Genomic DNA, 24629 nt, shown 5'->3' on the forward strand with positions numbered 1-24629 from the left:
TCAGAGAAAAAGGGACTGACTCTCTCTTGGGCCTCTTTTTGAAACAAGCAAAGGTGTAGACTTCTATGTCAGCCCTTGACCACTCACAGATCAAGGAGGGCACCAGGGAAGGAAGGCTGCCTTTAGCGACCTTTCTAAAATGTATGCACATTCTAGTTTCTCCACATCCTTAACAATACTTGTTAGTTACTGAAGATTTTGTTTGTTGCCTCAAACTGAGAGTACCAGAGAACTGGAGCCGTGAACCTACCTGAAGTCTCCTCATGGAGCTAGAGAAAACAGGTAACCTGCAACAATTTCCAGCTCCCTACTGCCATACTTATTCTTTCTTAAGAAGACTAGTTATTTTACTATTTTCCCGTAAGGAGAGCATACCTCTCATCCACCCTGAGACTTGGCATAACATAACATTCTGGGGTACTAAAATTTCAAGATCACCCAACATAAGAATATGTTGACAGGCCAGTGTAGGGGGTTTTTTTTGTTTGTTTTTGGCCAGTCCTGGGCCTTGGACTCAGGGCCTGAGCACTGTCCCTGGCTTCTTCCCGCTCAAGGCTAGCACTCTGCCACTTGAGCCACAGCGCCGCTTCTGGCTGTTTTCTGTATATGTGGTGCTGGGGAATCGAACCTAGGGCCTCCTGTATCCGAGGCAGGCACTCTTGCCACTAGGCTATATCCCCAGCCCCCAGTGTAGGTTTTAAGAAAGTGAATTAGCCAGGCACCAGTGGCTCATACTTGTAATTCTAACTACTCAGAGTGCTGAGTTCTGAGGATCGTGGGTCAAAGCCTGGACAGGAAAGTCCATGAGACTCTTGTTTTCCAATTAACCACTGAAAAAGCCAGAAGGGGAGCTGTGGCTCATGTGGTAGAATGCCATCTTTGAGCATCCAAAAGCTAAGGGACTGGATCCAGGCACTGGTTCAAGCCCTACTACTTGGCACATGTGCACACACACAAAAGAAAGAAAGAGAGAGGGAAGGAGGGAGGGAGGGAGGGAGGGAGGGAGGGAGGGAGGGAGGGAGGGAGGGAGGGAGGGAGGGAGGGAGGAGGGAGGGAGGGAGGGAGGGAGGGGAAGAGGGAGGGAGGAAGGAGGGAAGGAAGGAAGGAAGGAAGGAAGGAAGGAAGGAAGGAAGGAAGGAAGGAAGGAAGGAAGGAAGGAAGGAAAGGAGGGAGGGAGGGAGGAAAAGGAAGAAAGAGATGAGAGAAAAGGAAAAAAAGAAAGGAAAGAAAATTAATAACTTGCAACTAGCCCTTCTGAAAATCAGGTGGCAACCAGTTCTATGTTTTTAACAAAACCAGAAAAGATTAATCAATTTTAAGCTGATCATTAAAGATAATTTTTAATGATCCAGCACAATTGATTTTTTCCCCATAATTCAGAAAGTGTTTGGAAAGACTACAACAAATTCCTTCCTTTCCCAGCATCTTACTATAGGAACAGATTTCTGTTACCTCCACACAAGTGAAAAGCAGAAACAGAACTGACTCTGAGTCTTGTCTCTTCTAGCAATAAATAATGTGCATCCTGCATGAACTCACTGAAGAAAAAAGTCCTGTCTCATTAAGAGATATGTTTCCAATGTAACTGTAACATCTAACATCTAGCAAGCATTTATCAAAACTTGTAATATATTTATGTTATCTTGCTCATCTGTGGTAACTCAATCCAAAAGAAATTACTTAACACTTGGAGCCTTATGTTCATAGGAAATATTAAAAATGTTTTATATGTACATTTATATGAATATTTTGTTGCACAGAACTATCATAAGATCAATAAGAGAGTTTATCACAAAAAAATCACATTAGACAAATGTGTTAACTGAAATATGGTAGATTCAAGAGCGAACTGAAATAGTGTAATTCTCCAAAAAGTTCAACAAAATAAACACTTGGAAATGGGTATTTGAAATAGGTAGGGTGAGGGTCAAGGGGAAAGGGATAGACAAAGAGGAAAAGAGGGGGAAATGCAGTAAAAAAAAATTTATTGTATATTCTACAAAATTAAGAAGAATGAGGGAAAGGATTGGTGGAGAAAGATGGGTTAGACTGTTGAAAGGGGTGACATTCATCAAGATATATTGTATTCATAAACTGCTTTGTTAAATGGCATCAACTTTGTACAACCACTTAAATAAAATAATATAAAATAAAAATATTTGAAAAATTCACGTTAGGATAAGTTCTATACAAAAACTCCATTAGAAATGAAAGCTTCAGAAGAAAAAAATACACAATGTATATTTTATAAAGTTAAAAGTATATATGTTATTTCTGTTATTCTACTGGATATATTTGAGAGGGTTGTAACAGTTCTACCCTAAAACCTCAACCTTTTCTTTTTTATTTTTATTGTCCAGGTGATGTACATATGGGTTACAGTTTCAAATGAAATGCAGTAAGTACATTTCTTGTCAAATTTTGTTACCACCTTCCTCATTTTTCTCCCATCTTTCCTCTCTCCAACACCCCCTCAGGTGTACAGTTGGTTTATAGCATATTGTCTTGTATTGTCTTGTATTGGTGTTGCATTGGTTCACCTTTTACCCTTTGTCTCACCATTTCGCTATTACTCTTCCCTTTCCTGATTCAGACAAACATATATACAATACCCAGGGTACCAAAATCAAATACAGTGACAACAGAGGATACACCATAGGTAAGATAAACAAGAAACAAACCCTCAACATTTTCTATATTCAAAAATTTACCTACATTACCTCATGAATGGTCCTAGAGATGATACACAGGGCCTTAGGCTTGCACAGATTGATAAAAAGTTTTATATATAGTATTTTCAATGAATGAGGAGGTGAATAGCTTTTTAAACTATGTGACATGAGTGAAAAAAAAATTTTGACTGAAAAAAAACAGGAGCTGGTGCCTGTAATCCTAGCTGCACAGTAGGCTGAGATCTGAGGATTGCAGTTCAAGGACAGCATGAGCAGAAAAATCTGTGAGACTCTTATCTCCAATTAACTACCAAAAACTCAGACTTGGCATGCTGGATATATATATATATATATATACACTATCCTGGAGCCTCAAATCTGAGAGACAATAGCCAGGTTTAAGCCGCAGGACTATCAAAAAAAAATCTGAGAACTCCAAACCATATCTAATAATAATAATAATGCTCAAGAAAGGACCCCTGTTTTAAAATGCATGGCCACATACAAAGAGTATGGCTGTGGGGAAAAAGTCAGGCTTCTCTGGAGAAGCAGGGAAGCATAAATGAAGCTTTCTTAGGTAGTCTGAATGTCTATCCTATCCTCAGTTTGGGGTTCTTTGCTGCCCACCTACCAATTCTGAGGCTCTGAGCCTGTCTCTGGCCAACAGGAGCAGGAACACGGAGGTCTCCAAGCAGAGGAGCTAGCATAAGTAATGAGAATGTTCTCACCAATGTATTGCTCCTATTTCTAAGACATTCTGAATCTCAGTTGTCAATATGCATCTTTCCATTTTACCCAACTACCTCATTGGGAGGAGGGGGTTAGTTCTTTACCTGTGAGCCCAAAATACCTAAAATCATTACTTTCTATGAACAGCACTGTTTGTACAATGTCAGTGCTAGCACAGTCTAAGTGGTAACTCCTAGTCACATCTGGCTGATCACATGTAATTCAAAATAGGTAAATAGAACAATCCAATTCCTCTTTGAGGCTAGCCACATTCCAAAGGTTCAGCAACTGCATGTAGCAGGCAGCTACCAGCACTAGAGGACATTTTCATTATTGTAGAAAGTTCTTTTCAAAGGCAATGGTCCAGACTGCCACCAATCATCCCAATGTCCTCTCAGTGAATCTGTGGTTTCCTTCATGGCCTAGCATTCTTCTCTACAGTCCCATCATCACCCCCATCACCGTAGCCTGAAGATAAGAGCAGATTTCTGTTTGCAGAGTTGAAGCTCTTTCCTGTGGGGATCCAAACAAATCAAGGTATGCAGCTAATAATTACCCAAGCATTCAGTGTTAGAGAGTTGTGTTTCTCCAGCATAGGAAAGATCAGATCTTGGAGAGGCAAATCCCACCTGTATAGCCTGTCTGCCTGCATATCCCAGTTTCAGATCTGACCCAGCAAGTACCCTGGGACAGATTTAAAAGGGATTTAACTGTGAAGGATTTAAAAGAAGAGGAAGAGAAAGGCCAGAAAGAAGGCGAAAGAAAATACTGAGGAGGAGAAAAAGGAGGAGGTAGAGGAAGAAGAAAGTCTTGCTTTACAAACGGATGACTACAAATGAAAATATTCCATAACCATAAAGGAATTTCAGGTGGTAAAGTATTTTCTTCTCAAATAATATTCATGCATCCCAGTGTGCATCTGCAGAACAGTGACATGTATCTGCTTGTACAATAGATGGATGCAGTGTAAACACTGCATTCATGAGAAAGCAGAATGAGCAAAGGCAATATGATTTCACATAGTGTTTCCCAAAACAGATACATACCAGCTGTCCACACTCTCTAGACAATAGAATGTATAGGAACAATTTTATTTTTTATGGACTTTTTGCCTAGGATAGGAAAAACCAGCTTACATACATTTAATTATGAAGCCACAAGACTCAAAACTCTTTGGCTTTAGTGCTCACCTACACATTCCATGCTCCTGGCACCTGGCAGAGCGCAGAACCTCTGCAAGCAACTCTGCTGAGTAGGGAAATCAGGCCTCTTCTAGTAGCCCAGGGAACTGCAGACAGCAGGCAGGCTGTTCTCTGTAGCCCCGCGGGAATAACTCAATCAGGCCCTCCCAGGCATAGACAATGTGCTATCTATTTTGGCTCTCTCATTGGCCTTTTGTTGTTAGTTCCTGTTCCTTAGCTCTTTTCCAAACAAGTGAGATTTGCCAGAAAGCTGAGTTACAAACAGGTGAGATGTCATTCTATTTGCAAGGTGGAAGTTGTACAAAGTATCACACCTATTAAGACTTGGACCCACTCAGAGAAGCTGTGGAGAGCAGTGTCTACAAGACAGGAGAGAGGCCAGAATTGTTTCCATTGTTCCCCACTTGCTAACCCCCTCCTCTCAAAAACAAATCATAAGAACATGATTAGAAATGAATGCTGGTATTTCTAGTTCCTGTTTCTTTGCATGTTTTATCACTTCAGGGTAAAAACTGAGATGTTAGCAAAGAGGGTTATGGAGAAGAAAACTAAAGCATATACTAAGACAGAAGAATACAGAATTTAGAGAACCTATCAAAAAGATTCCCGTATGGTGGCATATGCTTGTCATCCAATTACTCTGGAGGCTGAGGTGAGTGGGTCTCTTAAGCCCATTCATTAAAAGACCAGCCTGGGCAACAGAACTAGACACTGTCTCCAAAAGAAAAAGACAGGATATGTAACCACTTCTATACTAGCACCCCAGCTACTTTCGACATCCACATGTGAAATCTTCAAGATCGGCCAAACAACAATAAGAAATGCAACCACTAAGCCATGTTTCCAAGGACTGCTTCAACTATTAAAAAGCAAGCTCTGGCAGTGGCCCCAAATTCTTTGCACAAAGATCTCTTTAACTCACATTTCCGTTGCTTTGTTCTCTCTTCCCAGCACATCCCAGCGTTCTCATCTATAGTGCTTTTAACTCTCTGGGCTCAGCTTTGACTCACGATGGCAGAAACTGCATGCCCCTTTGTAGGAATTAGAATCTTTTCTGTCAAAGTGATTGCTTGACATATCTATCATCATTTTAAGAGTAGCCACCTCTTATAAGAAGCTATTTTAGTTGAGCCATGTCCTGTTATTAGAATTATTTGGGAGAGAGGAAAGCTAAAGGCATAGCTTGAGTGGTAGAGCTCCAACTGAGTAAAAATACATTTTCGGACAAATTGGGCAGGTGTCCTGACTTTAGTTGATTGTTCAGGTAAACTTTTAACCCTTTCAAACTAGCTAATCATGTAAGAATGTAAACCTAAGTTCTGACCAATCAGAAGAAAGGGCAATAAGGGACAAAATCTAGGTAACTGCCCATTCAGTGCGCTTGCTTACTTGGTTTCTGATCAATAACACACTCTTGTGCAGAAGTAAACTTTACCTTGCTGAGTTCCTAATTGGACACTTCAATACCCTGACACATTTCCAAAACCCTTTATTCAGGACACTTCCTTCTCATGCTACCTACACACCTGGGACTAAGACACCAAAATCCACCTGTTGTATATTTCCCCTGAATCTTAGTGGCATCTATAATCCCTGGGCTAAACAAACGTATCAGCAACTGTAGAAAACCCAAGTTAAGAAATAGCTACAACAAAATGAAACACATCTAAACACTGTGGTACATGTATTCTGTCTTCTAAAGACAAAGAAACTGAGTCTTGATTTCCTTTCCCTAAACCAGTCTTCCAGACTCTCAAGAAATAGAGAAGCAAGAAAATTAAATATCCCAAAGAAGGCTTGCTTTACATTAGGAAAAGGAAACTCAATTTATAGGCACTATAAGATAATAACTGAGGGTGAGAAATGATAAATATCAATATGAACTCCACTATCACAAGACTCCTTTCTTCCACCCAGGAAGAAATAAAAGGCATTCTAACTCCAGAAAGCTAGAGACCATAATAGCTCTCGGATAATAATAATCCAAAGCTCCTAACACCCCATGTGACATGGCTTAACATTCTCTCTTTCCTCGGGGCAGGACTATGGTTTTGCCATGAAAACACTATATCAAATCATCATCCCATTGCAGATGACTAGATAAATGTTTGGCTTTGTCCACGTAGAGCTCTATCTTTCTAGTCAATTCATTTTCAGCCTCCATTACACTGTCTTCTCTTTCTGCTAGTAATTTATCAAAGGAAAATAAATGAAACAAACACATAAGTACCTAAAAAAATGTTCCAAGCAAACATTTCAAGAAAACAATAAAGTATTTCATTTCAAAATGAATTAACATCTAACCTATGAGCTATTTACTTCATACCTTCTCCCCTTAAACTGCCAGAGAGGATGTCAATGTAGTTCTAATTCATCATCTATGCCCATGCTCTGCTGACTATTCTTTACAAACAAGGGAAGAGTTATTATAAAATGAAATAAAAACTTCCTATTGAAATGAGAGCAAGTGGACATGAATACTAGTTTAGAGATGTTGTGGCACAACAGAGATACAGTGATTGGCAGTAGGAATACATTAACCATGCTCCACGGGGTCAAAAGGAACAGTGCCCATACAGTGGTTGGACACGCCATTCCACAGGAGAATCAGAATCTAAAACCCAAAGGGTTTGCCAATATAGGTAGTCAAGAGACAGGAGCCCTGGTTTTGAAGATCCTTCCAGAGCAGTGTTGATTAGGCCAATCAAGCAGATGGTGGCTCTTACTTAAGACTCAGTAAACAAGCCATATTGCCCCAAATGTCTGTTTATCCTTGAAGAGAACATCTGTTCTTTTCTCTTTGGTCAGCATGCTTTCAGGGTTAGAACTGCCCTTCTCTACTTGGTGATAGGATAAAACATGAGGTTTCTTCATCATTACACAAGAGGATATGATCATTGACTCAAGTTAGAGCAACCAGAACTTTCCTTGGAAGCTGAAAGGGTCACCACAGAAGAGGGTCCTCATTTACTTGTGAACATAAGCTTTAAGTAAAACTGCCATCACAAAGAGGCTGCCTGGGAATGGCGTCAACCTGGAAGAAGATGAATATGTGCATCTATGTGTACTGATGTAAAGATACCCATCATGAAGTAGAAAGTTTATAAAACAGGCAGCCCAACAGTGTTAGTGATGTAAAGTCTATTGGGTGTTGAGTACACATAGCACATTCCCACATACTCTTGAGAAAGCTCTGGAATAAATCCATCTAGTACTTAACCATAAGTATTTTTGTTTGTAGAATTCATGAAATTGATGAAGTTTTCCTTCTGTTGCATATTTTCTGTTTTTCTGGCCTCTTTTCTTTTAGAACAAGCTTATATTAACTTGTAAGACCTAAAACAACATGACTATTTTCACCAAGTAAAACCAAAAGAAAGTTCTTATCCTTCAAAAATTGAGATGTTATTCTGCATGTTAGTATTGGTTTTTAAATTGCTTTCTCTTTAACAATAATAGATCAATAAAGAAACAAATCCTAGACTTAAAGGCATTAGCCCTAAGATCCTTTCCCTTAATAAGTGTGGATAAAAACACAGCAACATATACTCTGGTGTTCACAGTATCTCTTTCAGTATACTTTATATTTATCTTCTGACTAGAACCACTGATACTTTTTCTTCCTAATCACAGGTGAAATAGAGTAACAAATAGAAAAAGACCCTTTGGTCTTCAACTGTTTGACTGATTCTTCTAAAGTGGCCACCAAAGCAGCCATTTAGTCGGAGTTTCCCTCCCTTTCCCTTGCACTTGAATAGTCTCATGATATCTTCCTTTCCACTCCTTCTAAGTCCCCAAGCTGTTAAGAAACATCCTGAGCAATTCATATTTTTTCAAGTAATCCTCCTGTCCTTAAAATTTCTGCCTACTCTTGGTCTTTCTTCTAATATTCCACATTTCCAGTGTCAGAATTGATAAATCTGATAGTATTGTGGAAGAAAAAATAATATCCCTAATTCTACTTTCCAGCATGAGAGAAAAACTATATGCTTCAGCCTTTGAGATACTCTACTACTTCATATAACCAGCCTTCCACTGTAGAAAGAAATTTGAATAAAACCACATGTAGTTTATCTAACTACTGTCCAGAACATAATTTAAATTTTGCCAATTGCCAAGATTAACTATATAGATTAAAGAAGAAGGAAAAAAATTATACCACAATGTTCAGGAGGATATCACAGGCTTGTAATCCTAGCTACTCAGGATTTTGAGATCTGAAGATCAATGAAGCCACTTAGGCCAGGAGACCTTCAATCAGCCACCCAAAAAAGCCAGAGGTAGAGCAGTCAGTCAAGTGGTAGAGCAAGCCCCAGGAATGGCACCAAGAAAAAGAGCTACACATCTGGACACCGAAGGCATGCTTTTAATCCTAACTACTCAGGAGGCAGAGATCTGAGGTTTGCTGTTCAAAGCAAGCCGGGGCAACAAAGACAGTGTGACTCTTATCTCCAATTAACTATGCAAAAAAAAAACAAGCCAGAGGTGGAGATGTGGCTCGACTGGTAGACAGCAGGCCTTCAGAAAAAAAAAAAAAAAAAAAGACTCAGAGACAGAGCCCAGACTTGAGTTCAAACCCTAGGACCAGAATAAAGACAATGAATGAAGTTTCAGAGTGCATTAATTCTTATTGATAGGGCATTCCACCTGACATAATGCCAAATGAACCAGCTTTTGCTAATCTGACAGTGAACTTAACAATATTGGCTCACCATTGGAAAACGTCTGCAAACTGCCCATTCCTTTTCAAGACATCTATCAGTTGCACATAGCCATCCATACTCTCTCCAAAGCTCTATAGAACAATCACATCTGACACTGGTGAATATGATAAGCAGCAGCAATACAAGCAGCTGAAAGCAATGCTATGGATCTCAATTCCAACAGTACACTCATCAGGTGACAGTCTGAATTCAAGAGAAAATGATTTCCATTCCAAAGGTTCCTAAGCCTACAGAAAGCTTTATTCCAAGGTCCATGTAGGCTGGAGTTTAAAAATCCCTTCTAAGCATTTTATCCCATCACACTTCAATCCAAATAGACTTCCTTTCTCCATCTATACAGCTTTCCCCTCAACTCTCCCAAGTCTAAACTGACCCATATTTCAAGGCCAAAAGCAAAAGTAACTTTCTTCTGAAAACCAGCATTCTCAGTAACAAGCCTGTATTTACTACCTCATGTATCTTTGCAAAGTCTCTGAAATACAGCTTTACCCATTCTCTCCATTCCAAAGATAAGTAACTGTCCAAGGCCAAATAGTAGAGAAACCCCAAAATCCAGAACTCACATCTTCACCATGCTGCTACAACAGTGTTTACTGACACCCCAAAATGCTTTGGATTCTCTTCATTCTCTGATTATAATGTATTAGTTCGATTGCTGCAGAAAGATATAAGCCAAGTCATATCAATTTAAACAGTCAGAGAAATTGTTAGCTCAAACAAGAATTCTTCCACAAATGTCAATTCCCATGTCCTTTGCTAGTTAAATCAGTAAATGAATAGCCAAACTCCTAGTGGAATCAAAATCTTCCATCTTTCTCCCCAGCAACCTGCGTGTGGGGGCCAGATGTTCCTGTGCTGGCCAGGTGTTCTTGTGCTGGCTAGGTGTACTAATGCTTGAAAAATGGTTGCAGCAGCTCCAGAGATCACCTCTTCAATGCCAATATTCAAAGGCAAAACTTTAAAATCTCCCTTTAATGAATAATTTCATTTTTCCTCTCATCCTTGAGGTTTCCTCTTTTTTTTCAAATTTTTATTATCAAACTGATGTACAGAGAGGTTACAGTTTCATACGTTAGGCATTGGATACATTTCTTGTACTGTTTGTTACCTTTAAGAAAGGATAACAGCATAATTCCATGGCTCTCTTATCCCTATAAAAGAAGTATGACTTAATTGGTAAATCTTAAAAATAACTAGATATGTTTAGCACAGTCTGCCTCTCCTCCACTTCTAGGGAACAAAGCTATCTTCCCAAACCATCAGTCTTCCTGTGCTTCTCCAAATTATAATGTTCCCTGTACATCTTTTCTCCATGGAGAAACTCTATCATCCCAATTCTTTGGGAAGACTCAAGTCTGTTCAGTGCTAAGTTCAGAATTAGCCACCCATTTGGCTAGAAGAACTAAAGCTCTATCTTCTGAGTCCATTTTATGGGTCATTTTTAAATTTTATTTATTTGTTGTGTTGAAATTGGGACCCAAGGCTTTATACATGCTAGGTAAGGGCACTACCACTGAGATACATTCATAGCCCTTAGGGTGATAGGCATTTTTCTTCTGTAGTTAATCTCTAGTTCAGTTCTTGGATCTAAGAAAAGGGAGCTACTTATGGGGCTCCTTTGGATTGCCCAATTGATTCTAACTTCTACACATATCTCATTGACCACAACTAGGTCACATATTCACATACAAGATTTTAACCAGTCATCAGCACAGGAACTTGAACTTCCTCATCAGCTCACTGCTAGAATTTCCACAAGCCATCTAAGGAATGGATGGAGAACTGCATGAAAAGTCAGAACTCTGCTAGCAGAGGAAAGGAAGAAGGAATTGTTGGGTAGACAGCTTAGAGACTACTGCTGTATGTCCCAAAGCCTTAACTCATGTCTTACTAATTGTAGTATTCTCCGTAGAACCTATCACAGGGTCCAAACCTCCAGCTACATCACTACTACTATAGCACCAACAGCAAATATGAGAGCAAGAGGTTTCAGGTTTTCAGGTTTTTTCAGGTTTTCTGTTCCTGATGCCTCATCCTTTAGAACAAGTTCCCTTTGGAGCAAGTCAACACAGGAATTGCACCAAGATTCACAAAAGAAGCATCTGTTTCTGTTAATAATTCTCTCCTACTCACTCTACGAAATCAATTCAAGAATGGAAGGAACAAAGATAATGAATCTGCTCTCCAGTTCAGATACTCTCCCCTTCTGGTCCCTCCTCCATCCATTTAATTTCCCTTTGGAGGAAAGGAATGATATAAATTTAATAAATAACCAATCTCAGGAGCTGTCAAGAAAACACTCAAAGGTCATGGCTCAAACTCAAGGATCTCCTGGGTGTAACAGTAAAGTGTTTCTTACTGTGAAAGTTCTTCCCTTTTCTTCTTCCTTTATTCGGTTTGTAAGTGCTGGAAGACTAAAAAAAAACATTACTAAGGGAACTTAGCTGGGCTACCAGAGCAATGAGCTTATTTTACATAAAACCAATTGGTGGCTTTTTAAAAATAGTGTTGTGGGCTGGGATATATGACCTAGTGGCAAGAGTGCTTTCCTTGTATACATGAAGCCCTGGGCTCCATTCCTCCGCACCGCATATATAGAAGACGGCCAGAAGTGGCGCTGTGGCTCAAGTAGCAAAGTGCTAGCCTTGAGCAAAAAGAAGCCAGGGACAGTGCTCAGGCCGAGTCCAAGCCCCAGGACAGGCAAAAAAAAGAATTTTGTACCCATTTTATATTTAAATGTCCCTTCCTGTCACAGAAACAAAATGCTATCCAGACAAAATTTTCAAGGCTGACTTTTCTTGAGACATTTATAATTAAAATTCCAAGAAAACAAACTGATTTAACTCAATTGTCATTTGATATTCATATATTATCTTTCCCTTAGTAAGCAAAGGACTTGAAAAAGTTAAGCATTTTAATATCACAGTCTGTCAAAAATGAATGGCAGTTCTATTTGAGGGGACATATCCATATATACATATGCATAAATTACTATGTATAAAATAAACATGCATATGTATATATTCTCTAGTCATCATGGAGACATAAGAATAAACAAAATGATGACTAAGTTGTAAGGCAATTCAGAGCAAAAATAAGGCACAAACTTCTTTTAAAAATAAGCAATATACAAGACAATGTGTTATAAACTAACTGTACAACTGGGGGGATAGGGAGGAGGGAAGATGGGAGAAAAATAAGGGAGGGGGTAAACTCAGACAAGGTATGTACTCACTACCTAATGTATGTAACTGTAACCCCTCTGTACTTCACCTTGACAATAAAAAATTTAAAAATAAGTAATAAAAAGGTGGAGGGAATGTATGACCAAAAAATCAAAATATATTATTATACATAACATAGGGTGAGCAAATAAATATGGCTACCAAGCTCAGTTACATCTTCTAAATTCAAAGCAAAACGTAAGAAATGAATTTGTTAACTTAAAACATCCATTCCTATCAGAAGAATATGAATAAGAATGAAAATGCATATGAATTGATTATCAATAAAAGTACAAAGTATTTGTATTATTCTTCTCACACAATTATTCTGGGAAGATATAAATTCCCAAGTAGAAAGCCAACACATCTGATTATGATGCACAGTTTATAAAATCCCATCAAGGAAAAAGAATTCTGAGACATTTACTGGCTAGTTGTCCCTACCTAGCCCCTGAGACAAAATTGCTCCCTTAGAAGAAACACACACTCAAATCAAGGGGTTTTTTTGCACCCTCGCTGAGAACGCCTAAACTTCAACCTTCACAGTGAGCACCCAGATTAGAACAGCCAGACTAGAAAAGCTCCTACACCAAGTCACCATTACTCATTCCTGATTTTGTCTAGTCTCAACCTGAGTATCTCTAGTTAAAGGAAGCTTACTCCCTCTCTGAATTTATGCCAGCATCTAGCACAGAAGTAAAATCTTGCAAAAAAAATTAAGGCTTTACTATAAAAGATGTACATATTAATAAACTTCTCCACTTAAAAAGAGCATATTACTCAGTAGTTTTAAATAAATGAAGAAGAAACATGGGCATTTGAAAGAAATAAAGTGATAGCCTGTACTTCCCAATAAAATAGGATTGGGAAAATATGCTTAGGGGAAATGAAAGAACTTACAGCTGTCATTTTGCTTGGATCTTTCAGCTCTGTTACCTTTTTTCATTTTCTTTTTTCTGCAGTCCTAAAGCTTGAACTCGGGATTTTGAGCATTGTCACTGAGCTTTTTTAATTTTGCTCAAGTCTACCACTTGAGCCATAGCTCCACTTCTGGCTTTTTCCTGGTTTGCTGGAGATAAGAATCTCATGGACTTTCCTGCCTGGGTTGCCTTCAAACTTAATCCTCAGCTCTCAGCCTCTCTGAGTAGCTAGGATTACAAGTATGAGCCACCAGTGCCCACCTTCTGCTTGGTTATCTTAGACTGAGCAAAAGACCTACAATCTTATTATCCTTAAAAAAAATTGTTTCCCATTGGGAATATGGCTTAGTGGTAGAGTGCTTGCCTAGCATGCATGAAGCCCTGGGTTCGATTCCTTAGTACCACATAAGCAGAAAAAGTCAGAAGTGGTGCTGTGGCTCAAGTGGTAGAGCCACAAGCCTTGAGCAAAAGAAGCTCTGGGACAGTGCCCAGGTTCTAAGTTCAAGGCCCAGGACTGGCAAAAAAAAAAAAAGTTTTTTCTCACTAACTTGCTAGTATATCAAGCAGAAAAAAAAAATTAACAATTACCACTTGATCTGGGGAAAAAGAGTATTGTTCACCTAGTCTAGTAAGTCATAACTATCTCATAACAACAATAGCTACTAAGTTAGATTGAACACTGGGGTAAATGCTTCATGTGAATCCCGTTAAGCATTCCAACATCCTATGAGGGTAATAATAGTTCATCTCCATTTCACAGATGGAAAAAAAATCAGGGTAAAGCTCAAGGCTTTATTTAAGGTATACCTCCATTTCCAACTTTTTACTGGTAATTTGGAGATAAGAGTCTCAAATATTTGTCTTTCCAAGCTGGCTTTGAACTGTGATTCTTACATCTCAGCCTTCTGAGTAGGTAGGATCACAGGTGTGAGCCACCATTGCCCAGTACCAGGAAGAATTTAGTAAAGAAGCAATTACTTGTGGCAATGCAAAGCAACAGGACATTTAAATTCTTCTTATTCAATATAGTTTGAAAAAAAGCCACAGGTATGAGAAAACTTGGAAATAGTTCATTCCTTTTCCTCCTTACTGTATAATCTTGCCATGGGTTAAGTGTTTCCCTCAATGGGTTCCTGATTGAGATGGTCTCACTTTTCCTCTACCAGCTGACTTGGATGAAAGTCTTGAATCTAAAAGTACATGAGTATTGTGAGGTAAGAAACACATCCAGAAATAGATTAATGTTTCTCAAGGTATTTTTAGTCCCTTCTAGCAATTTCTGACCTGAAAAATACAAAGAGAAAAATAGAAAGGAGAAGGGAGACAGCTGAAGTCAACAGATAACTAAGAGATGGCTACATGTGGCTTAGGACCAAATCACTTAAATGGGAAAGGGTTAACCAGGGACAGCTGGCTTTTGCAGGAGGTCAGAGACAGAGACTGGCAGAGACAACTGTATGGCAGGTGCAGCAAGGAGGGGGCAGGGCATATAGGACTGGAGGTAAAATAAGCTAACTGCCTGCCGACTAGCTTGGCTGTGAGAAACAATGCTTGATGAAAGGGCTTTAGAAGGAGAGCCAGGTTTGAAACCTCTCTTCCTCCAGTGCTCACTAGCTGTGTAAACTGCAGAGTGATGTACACTTTCTGAGCCTTAGCTTCCTTATCTATAGAGACTGTACTTACTTCTGAGACTGTTGAGAGAACTGAATACTGGTAAATGCTCAACCACTGTCACCTCCTCTGGTTCTTCTAGGTGAGTAGAAAGAAATTTCGTTACAAGTAGAAGTACATGCCAGGCATTAGTCTCACATGTCTTTCCGCCCAAAATCCTTTAGCAGAGGCTTTAATTGTCCCATTTCACATCACGTACCATGAAAGTTCCAGAAAGTCCCAGCGCTGGTTGGTAGTAGAGCAGGAGGAGTCCAAACCAAGTATTTAGACTGTCACAGCCATAAGTGCACCACTGTCATACAGCTTCACAAACAAGTAGGAAGACTGAGAAGGTATCAGTAAAAGTAGCTTCACAAAATAGCTTGAGGGTTAGCAATTAGCAGCAAGCACCTAAATCCATGCTTTCATTTTCCTGAGGTTGTGGAATTCTTCTGGGAAAAGCTGACGCTGGCCATTTTCAAACTGACCACCTCTATACTTCTAATCAATCACCAAATGGGTGAATGTCAAGAACTTCACATCTCACACCTAGTTTCCTCAGCCACGAATGTGGGGAACTTGTACTGCAGAATCTCTGAAGTCACTTCTAGCTCTAACACTGAGAATGTAGGTAGAATTTAGGGAGGCAATGCTGTCATGCCCAGAACCAGCTCTTGAGTGACTCCTTTTGCAATAGAAGTCTTCTGGCACACAAAAAAAAGTTTTTATATCCTAAAATAACAGGGTATACTGTTCTCTATTTTAATCACAATTATACAAGCGGAGCCAGGTGCCAGTAGTTCACACCTATAATCCCATCTACTCAGGAGGCTGAAATCTAGGTGATCCAAGTTTGAAAACAGCATAAGCCATGGAGCATGGAGCACAAGACTCCATCTCCAATGAATCAGCAAAATACTAGGCCTAGCTTAAGTGGTAGAGGGCTAGCCATGAGCAAGAAAGCTAAGCAAGAGTGGGAGGCTCTGAGTTCAAATCCTAGTACTGAGCATACAGACACTACATCATACATACATAATACATCATATATGGAACACAGTATATAATATATGCACATATACATATATGTGAAATATATGCACACATGCATGCAAATGTATACACATAAATTATATTTATTTTCACTGATGTAGGGACAATGCCTTTCGTCAACTCTAGGGCATGTGAAAAGAGAACAGCAATGAATTACACAACTATTTATGCCTGTAATGTAGTAGCTGCCATTGCCTAGTTCTTTTCTTTTCTTGCATGTATGGTGTGTGCATGTGTGTAGTGGTGTGTAGTGTGTAGTGGGAATTGAACCCAGCACATGTCAGGCAACTATCCAATGTCTTTAAAATGGAAAGAGAAATCAAAGTGCTTACAAATAAATACAAAAGAAGAATCTCTAGCTTTTTAAGTTTTTCCCGAGCTTTTTATTTTAGCTGTTTCTCCTACATGGAGTGACTCACCTTTATAGTCTTTTTAAAGTATTCAACAGTATCCTTAGAAACAAGAATGCTAGTTTTTATATTCCTATTTCAGCAGTTTAATTAAACAATAAGTCAAAACTCTGCTGTTGCTCCTTGCTAGGCTTCCAATGGCTCATCCACCTAAGAGAGAACAAGCTCACGCTTGTGCAAGGCTTGACATGCTGTATCCTTGCCCTCCTCTCTGACTTCCTCTCCCACCACATTCTCCCTGGGGCACTTGCTCCAGCCATGCCCTCAAATGCCAAGTGAACTGTTGCTCAAACTAACTATTGATCCTCCTAGAGATCCACAAGGCTAGCTTAAAGTCACCACTTCTACAACTTTGTTCCAGTCATCTTGTTTCAGGTAGCTCCTTCTCCCAGCATTGGATTTTCTATCTTTCCATGCCCATATCAGTTTTCATCATTAGTAGCACACCTAACTGACATTCTATATATTTTATTCATTAGGATTTTAGCTTCAGGAGGGCAGGGAATTTTCTCTGCTTGCTAATATGCTCCTGTACCTAGGACAGCAGGTCTCTACTTCTCACTTAATAAACATATGTTTCGTAATAATCATCATTATTATAATAAATACACTATCTCTCTAATTAAATTGCATAAATACAATACTAGGTACCTCAGACATGTGCAGGGCTAGGAACAAAGGTGGCAGCCTTGATAAACAAAGACTGGTAAGTTCAGGAGTATGCTGGTACAGAAAAGTATACCCCACTAGCTTTGAACAGCCGTCAGCCTTAGGGTTAGTCAGGGCAGGTCCCAGTGGAACAAGATTCCTCATTACATACTACCTGGCTGCATTACCACTCCTTAACTTGGTCTAACTGAGCTCTTCAATCACTTGATTCTTTCACACTAAAATGCACGAGAACAAATAGTACAGTTAAGTGTGGAAGATGGTCTAAGTGTAGAAGACAATCTACTACTTTTTATCAGATACAGATGGAACAACAAAAAGAATACAAATTGCCATATTCCCCTCCATGACCGTTAGCAAATCTGTTCATTTCTTTCTCATCCTTAGGTCCTGATTGATAGGAGGAAGATTTAAAATATTATATGATCTGCCCATTTCATTGGTCTAAATGAGTCAACAGCTATGAAATATATTTTTTTAATTATGAAGCAAATGTTGAGCGAGATAAGCCTAGAACACAGAGAACAAAGGCACATGGTCTCCCTGATATGTGGTTGTTGAGGGGGAGGGGGACTTCTTTTCAAATGGTATTTCCACACATTTTGGTCAGCGACCTTACAGTATGTCTCTAAAACCAATTACTAAATAAACATAAAGAGGTCTAGAATAGACCTATCAGAGGATCACAATAGCTCAACAGCTATGTACATATGATTATATAAGATGAGACTAAGCAAAATAAACTTCAAGAGATGGAAACAGGAAGATTTTATTGTTGTCGTTATGTTTAATGTACTAGGTGAATTTCCTTTGGCATACCCCCTGTGGTCATGTATATGATTTTAGTACACTGGTATTGTATATATGCCTATCTGAAGTAGGGAAGGGAAAGAAAAATGAGGGAGGGTGTAACAAATAAAACAAGAAATGTACTGGCTAACTTATTATGTAACTGTACCCCCTCTGTACATTACCTTGTCAATAAAATTTAATTTAAAAAAATAAAAGAAAATTATGAAGCAAACTATGTAATGAACAGTTCTCTTTATATTAGCATAGCTGACTGAATTATCTATAGTAACTACAAAATTGATTATATACTTCAGAGCACTTTGATTTGAAAATGGTTGCTAAAATGTATTAAAGAATAAACAGAAAGGCAAGTCTGCTTCCCGAGGCATGGAATGAGGAACAGAAGGAAAATGGCTTTTTTTTTTTCTGGTTCCTTATTAGAAAAATATCAAGAAAGAAAAATATGGAAATCTCCAGAACAATAACTATAGTATATAAAGATCCAATTTAAGAATATTTCTGTGAATATCTATAATTATCTAGACTACTGAATATATCACATTTCTCGTGTTTTTTAATACCACAAGGATAATCCAAGATGATTTGTTCATAACCAATACAGTTCAGTTTTATTATAGTATTTATTAAAACCAAATAAAAAAAAAGTGGTGAAGAATGACTTGTCACACCACTTATGAGAGTTGATGGAGTGTAGACAGTCTTTTCAATAAGGCTTTAACACACTGTTAGGCACCATGGTACATTATTAATGAAAAGAAATGCCTAAGACATGCATCAGCTTTTCCCCCAAGTCATTCTGCCATCAAGTTCAAAATCAGTTCTACCCCAGAGGGCAAAGGGTCAGAGATAAAATGTTCATTTGTTTGTTCCCCCCCACACACACAAGTACAAGTTTATCATTCAAAGGAAGGATCAGAAATCTCCCCTATTCTACTGAATTTAGTGATAGTACTCTTTTTGAGAAAGGATCAAAGAAAGAGGCAAATGTATCAGGAATATAAACCAATTGTATCCTCATTTATATCTGACCAGAGGTCAGGATCTCATTTTCTCTTTGATTGAAAAAATACAGAGCACCGACACAGAATGCAAATGGGGGTGGGGAAAACATGAATTTCTCTTCCAGAACCTGAGAATCCAAACGGAACTAATTCACTCTAGGAAAGATATTAAGTAATTGAGCCTGATGGGACTAGGGTGAGAGTTAATCCTCAACCTATGAAGAAAAGTAAACATATTTTACAAGACAGGATCACTTTACTCATTCACCCCAGAACCTCAATCAAGCATTTCACATTGAAAAGAAATACATTAAGAGTGACTTACTGCCACCAAGGACCCGTGATAGACACAAGCACCTGTGAGGAAAAACAAAACAAGAATTAAAAGTGATGCATAATTAAGCAATGGGCACTGCCCCAACTGGCTTACTGCTAAACTACATCTAGGAACAACAAACTGTTTCTTTCAGATCTGAAAAGGCTTGAGCATTCTTCTCCTGGGGAAATAACCGCATACACCAAAACAACATTTTCTTAGATACACATGAAAGAATGCATTATTAAAACTTATATTATTAAATAAATTAAAATAAAGGTATTTAGAATGGCCTACAGTGTTAATTTCCTTGTGACACATCAGAAGAGCCTCTGTAATCCAATGTCTATTTACCTATTGAAGCTTCCCTTCCACATTTGGCTATACAAATTCCCCAGGCTAACCCAAAAGGCCCATTTGGAACCTCTAAGTAAACTTCCATGTCTCAAAGCTTTGGTTCATTTTAATTTCTTTCAAGACATACACTGGATCAATTCGAGGCCTTTGAACTTGATCCCATCTGCTTCAGGAAACATTTCGAGACTACAGAGTTAAGGCCTTCTTCCTTTGAGCTCACTGCATTCTGTGCCTGAATCATTTACTTAAGAATTCATTTTACATGCCTTTTAAATGCCTGTGGCACTCTATTTATTATTATTATTGTTGTTGTTGTTGTTGTTGTTGTTTTAGCTTGATCTCACTATATAGCCCAGATATAGCCCAGGTTGAACTTGAATGCTATGGTGCCCCACCAGATCTGTAACATCAGACCCTTCTGCCTCAGCTTCCAGAGTGTTGGAATTACAGGCCTGTACCATCACACCTGACTATGAATATGTACTTGGCATGATGAGCCTCTACCCTATCACTACACATAAAAACCCAGAGGAAAGAAACAGCTACTACTTCTCTCTTCACATCATGAGGAAAGAAACAGCTACTACTTCTCTCTTCACATCATAAGCATTCACTTAATATTGGATTAACACACACACACACACACACACACACACTAATTCTTGCTTTTACGACAGTATTTTCCTCTTTGGGGAGGTTAAGCCACTTTAGAGGAGAGTTGTATAAATGATAGTTATTTCAAAAGAGCTCATCTATTGAGTTCCTGACCTCCAAAATGCCTTTCACTACATTTTTCTTTCTGATGGGCTGCTTATGAACTGATATGTCTTTATATTTTCCAGTCATTAGGCACTAAATGAAGAAAAACAGATGATTTATTTCTAAATGGAAAGGAAGGCAGAATTTGACTGGGGTAGCTTCTATATTCTGAGTAAGTAGTATATCATGAAATAAATTTCTAAGTTTTTATTTGCAAACAACATAAAATTGTAATCCTAATTTTACAAAAAAAATAAAGAGAAAAACAGATGAGGTTCACCAGGCTAAATTTGAAAATATGCAGGCATGAGTCACAAAAATACGTATCTATACACATTCCCAACCAATTTTTGAGCAGCACAACAGGTGTTGATTAACCTGGAACAGGTGTGCAGTGTGCTAGCAGGTATTCTTCTAGAAACTGCGCAACAGACTGAAATAGCACAAGCACACCAAGGTAGAAGCAAACTTGACAGTGTGCCACTGTGGGTTTTCCCAAGAGGGAGGGACACAGTTACTTCAGAGCTTGCCTCTAACAACCACTCATGAGGTACCAAAAACATTAACTTCTCAGGAGGGAATTGTTCTACCTTCTCCACTCATAATAGAATTAAGAACAATTTCTAAAGAAAACAGGGAGATTATTTCCACTTAGGTTGGAAACAAAGATCTCTGAGGGCAAATTCACTGAAATGATTTTTATGTTCTTGACATTCAAATAAGAAAAACTTGAGATAAAACCTGGAAAGGAAATTCTTAACTGACTTACTTTTCCTTAAGAATTTTCTTTTCCAAAGATAGTCTTATGGTCCACAGTATGCCATAAGAAAATATATATGTGTACAAATGTAGAATAATCATATATATCTCAAATAGATAGATGTGTACACACATATCTATATCTATAGATAGATAAAGGTGTGTTTGATAGAATTCACTTTTGTGCACACACACTGTTCTTAGGGCCTAAACTCAGGACCTGGGCTCTGTTCTTGAGCTATTTTGCTCAAGGTTAACACTCCACCACTTGAGTTATAGCTCCACTTCCAGCTTTTTGGTGGTTAGTCAGAGATAAAAGTCTCTTGGGTTGGCTTCATACCGTGATCCTCAGAAATCAGCCTCCTGAGTAACTAGGATTACAAGTATGAGCCACCGACACTTGGCTACAATCCACTTTCACATGTATGTGGGTGCCAGTCCTGGGGCTTGAAGTCAGAGCCCCGAAGCTGTCCATGAGCATTTTTGGCTACCATTCTACCACTTAAGCCACATCTCCACTTCTGGCTCTTTGGTGTTCAGTTGTAGGTAAAAGTTTCATAGCATTTCCTGCCAGGGCTGTCTTTGAACCATGACCCTTGGATTTCAGTCTCCGGTGTAGCTAAGATTACAGGCATCAGCCACCAATGCTTGGCTACAATTCACTTTTACATTACTTAAGTGGACATTTTCTTTCTTCTGATGTTGAAAAGCACAATAAAGATCATCACTACTGAAGTACAACTTAACAAAATTGAATCTTTTTTTCAGATCATTAATCTTTTAATGGTTAAACCATGAAAAAAATCACATATTAGCCTTTTTACGTTAACAGATAAAATTATATATTAACATGTACAATACATTTTCAAGTGTATATAACAAAGACAATTTAATATTTAAAAAACACAATGCTTACCCTTATAAAAAATTCATCCATTCAGTCAACTATTAGTTAACAATGAAAATATTTTCTGAGAAATATATTCATAGGTGGCTTCTGCCTGTGACTGCAGAGACATAAGCTAGGGCACAAAACATCACCACTAAGTGATTTAATCTTATAGAACCAATGTAAATTGGGTCCCTTGTTGACCAAAACATCTTTATTGCACGTAGGACTATAACTTAATTTCTATTCTCCACAACTACAATTTCTTTTCAAAGCTGCCTGAGAAATCAAGTACCTTAAGAAGTACCAGTTATAGGTACTAAAATCAGTTTTGGAGTTGGGCACCAGCGACTCACAACTGTAATCCTAACTACTTTGGAGGCTTAGAAAGGGAAGATGAAAGTTAACAGCCAGCCCAGGTATAAAAGTCCAAGAGACCTTTCTCTACTCAAGCTAGGCTAGGTGGCACATGCCTGTCATCTTAGCTTTGTGAGAGGCTGAGACTGAAAAGATGGAAGTTATAGGTGGCCTCAGGCAGAAGATTCCATGAGACTCCTTCTCAGTGGGAGTGGTTTTCTGTGCCTATCATTCCAGAAACAATGGGGGGAGGGAGCTAGCAACTGGGAGGCCCTGAGTTCAAAATCCTTGTGCGCACACACACACACACACACACACACACACACACACAAAATAAGGTGTTAAAGCACTTGCCTAGTATATACAAAGTCCTGGGGTGAATCCTCAGTAGAAGTTGAAGGGGGCCAGGGAGAGGGAGCTAGGACATTTTTGGAACTTTAGGGAGAATTTATAAATTCAGTACAACAAATACATAAGGTTCCTAGGGAAGAGCACCACCAAGTATGGACTTGGTTAAGCCAAGGATCTGCTACACACCCAGGTCAAACGGTGTGCACCTGATGATAAATCCTATCATTAAGGAAAGGAAATAACTCAATTTGGGTCACTCAATGATGCACAATTTCAAAAGAAATAAGCTTTGCTCTCTGAAGCCTTTCCTAAAACAGAACACTTCTACCCAGAAGGCAACTGCATGAACGAGTCTCCATTAACACCATTTCCAAACTCTCATTTTTACTCTCTGGAGAAAATAAAGCATTCCAAAACGATGCCCAGTACAATCAAACATTTATCACCACCCAAAGCCAGATGCGGTCATCTAGAGCATTTTTCTCTCACACTGTGGCACACTACACGCCTACAAGCAGATGAAGTTGGAAGTTTTGTTGGCAATGGGTGCTGGGGCAGCTCCTGGATCAGAACTAGAACAAAGAAGCCTCTTCACCAATCCACTGATCCACATAATATGGAAAACAAAGGTACTCCCTCCACTCATCTTTTTTTATTTCCTTAAGGTGTACTAGACTGATTGCCAGTCCCTTCAAAGTTTGCAATTTATCGTTTTAGCTGAGCTTTAAAGAAACCCCAGCCCAAAGGGAGTTCTGAGAGATGGTGACGATTTAGAAGAACAAGTAGGCTGTCTTCAAAAGGAAAACTGAGAAAAAGTAGACAAGAAGAGCTAGAGTTCCCAAACCAATGACATGGCAAGACAATTTAAATTCTACACTGAGGGCGGGAGGAAGCCTAGGTCCTAAGACTGGGCTAGTCCTCCCATGTGGCTGGATCATTTCTTGTAGGTCATAGGCAACATGTTACTGAATGAAATTCAAAACAGGTAAATGAATGTTTTGAAGCAATTTTACCAGTTGTAATACATTCTTTCCTGAGATACCTGCAAAATATTGTTATTTTCAAGGAAATACTGAGGTAGAATTTGTATCAATATTTACATCCTACAAATATTCACTAGAGAAACACTAAGTAGTGCTGGGAATATGGCCTAGTGGTAAAGTGCTCGCCTCATATACGTGAAGCCCTGGGTTCGATTCCTCAGCACCACATATATAGAAAAAGACAGAAGTGGCGCTGTGGCTCAAGTGGTAGAGTGCTAGCCTTGAACAAAAAGAAGCCAGGGACAGTGCTCAGGTCCTGAGTTCAAGCCCCAGGACTGGCAAGCAAAACAAAAAGAAACACTAAATAGTAAACTGAAGAATGAAGAAAGTTAAACTCAAGGGCCACAAAATGTCAGACTTGTTAGCTGAAAGAAATAGTAGCAGATAACAACCATAAAGATATGAAGAGATTTGAAGAATATGGGCTATCACAAAATATGATTCATTAGGAACAAGCAGCCACGAGTTGGCATTTAAATGTTCATTTTATGTTGTATTATAATTCAGCATATGGCTGTATGCACTGTGGAATAGTTAAAATAGAATTGTTTGTGGACTGACTGGATAGCCATGTCCTGATTACTCTCAACTAGAATCTAGACCAATTAATAAAGTAGTTAAAATGAAAATAGGCCAACTGTTTCTGAACTGCATCATTTGGCATTAGGCTCCAATCTGACCATGTGGTTGTCCCTCCCATCTTCAGGGCCATGTGGTATAGAGTGCACATGACA

The 24629-nt window shown here is 38.8% G+C and overlaps 1 protein-coding gene and 1 long non-coding RNA gene across 7 annotated transcripts in view; one reads left to right on the forward strand and one right to left on the reverse strand.

The window, feature by feature from the left end:
- Fras1 (Fraser extracellular matrix complex subunit 1) overlaps positions 1–24629 on the reverse strand; it is a 423435-nt gene that overhangs the window by 394813 nt on the left and 3993 nt on the right. For all 6 annotated transcript variants that reach the window (XM_048364092.1, XM_048364090.1, XM_048364089.1 and 3 more), the window contains exon 2: positions 19390–19421. In XM_048364092.1, the coding sequence (XP_048220049.1) occupies positions 19390–19421 (32 nt within the window). The remainder of the gene's footprint in view (positions 1–19389; positions 19422–24629) is intronic.
- LOC125364483 lies at positions 1436–17657 on the forward strand. The gene is made up of 3 exons (XR_007213530.1): positions 1436–1447; positions 13882–13889; positions 17370–17657. It is a non-coding gene; the product is annotated as an uncharacterized LOC125364483 (long non-coding RNA).

This window comes from Perognathus longimembris, chromosome 16 (genome assembly GCF_023159225.1).
Source record: "Perognathus longimembris pacificus isolate PPM17 chromosome 16, ASM2315922v1, whole genome shotgun sequence".
Taxonomy (NCBI): Eukaryota; Metazoa; Chordata; class Mammalia; order Rodentia; family Heteromyidae; genus Perognathus; species Perognathus longimembris.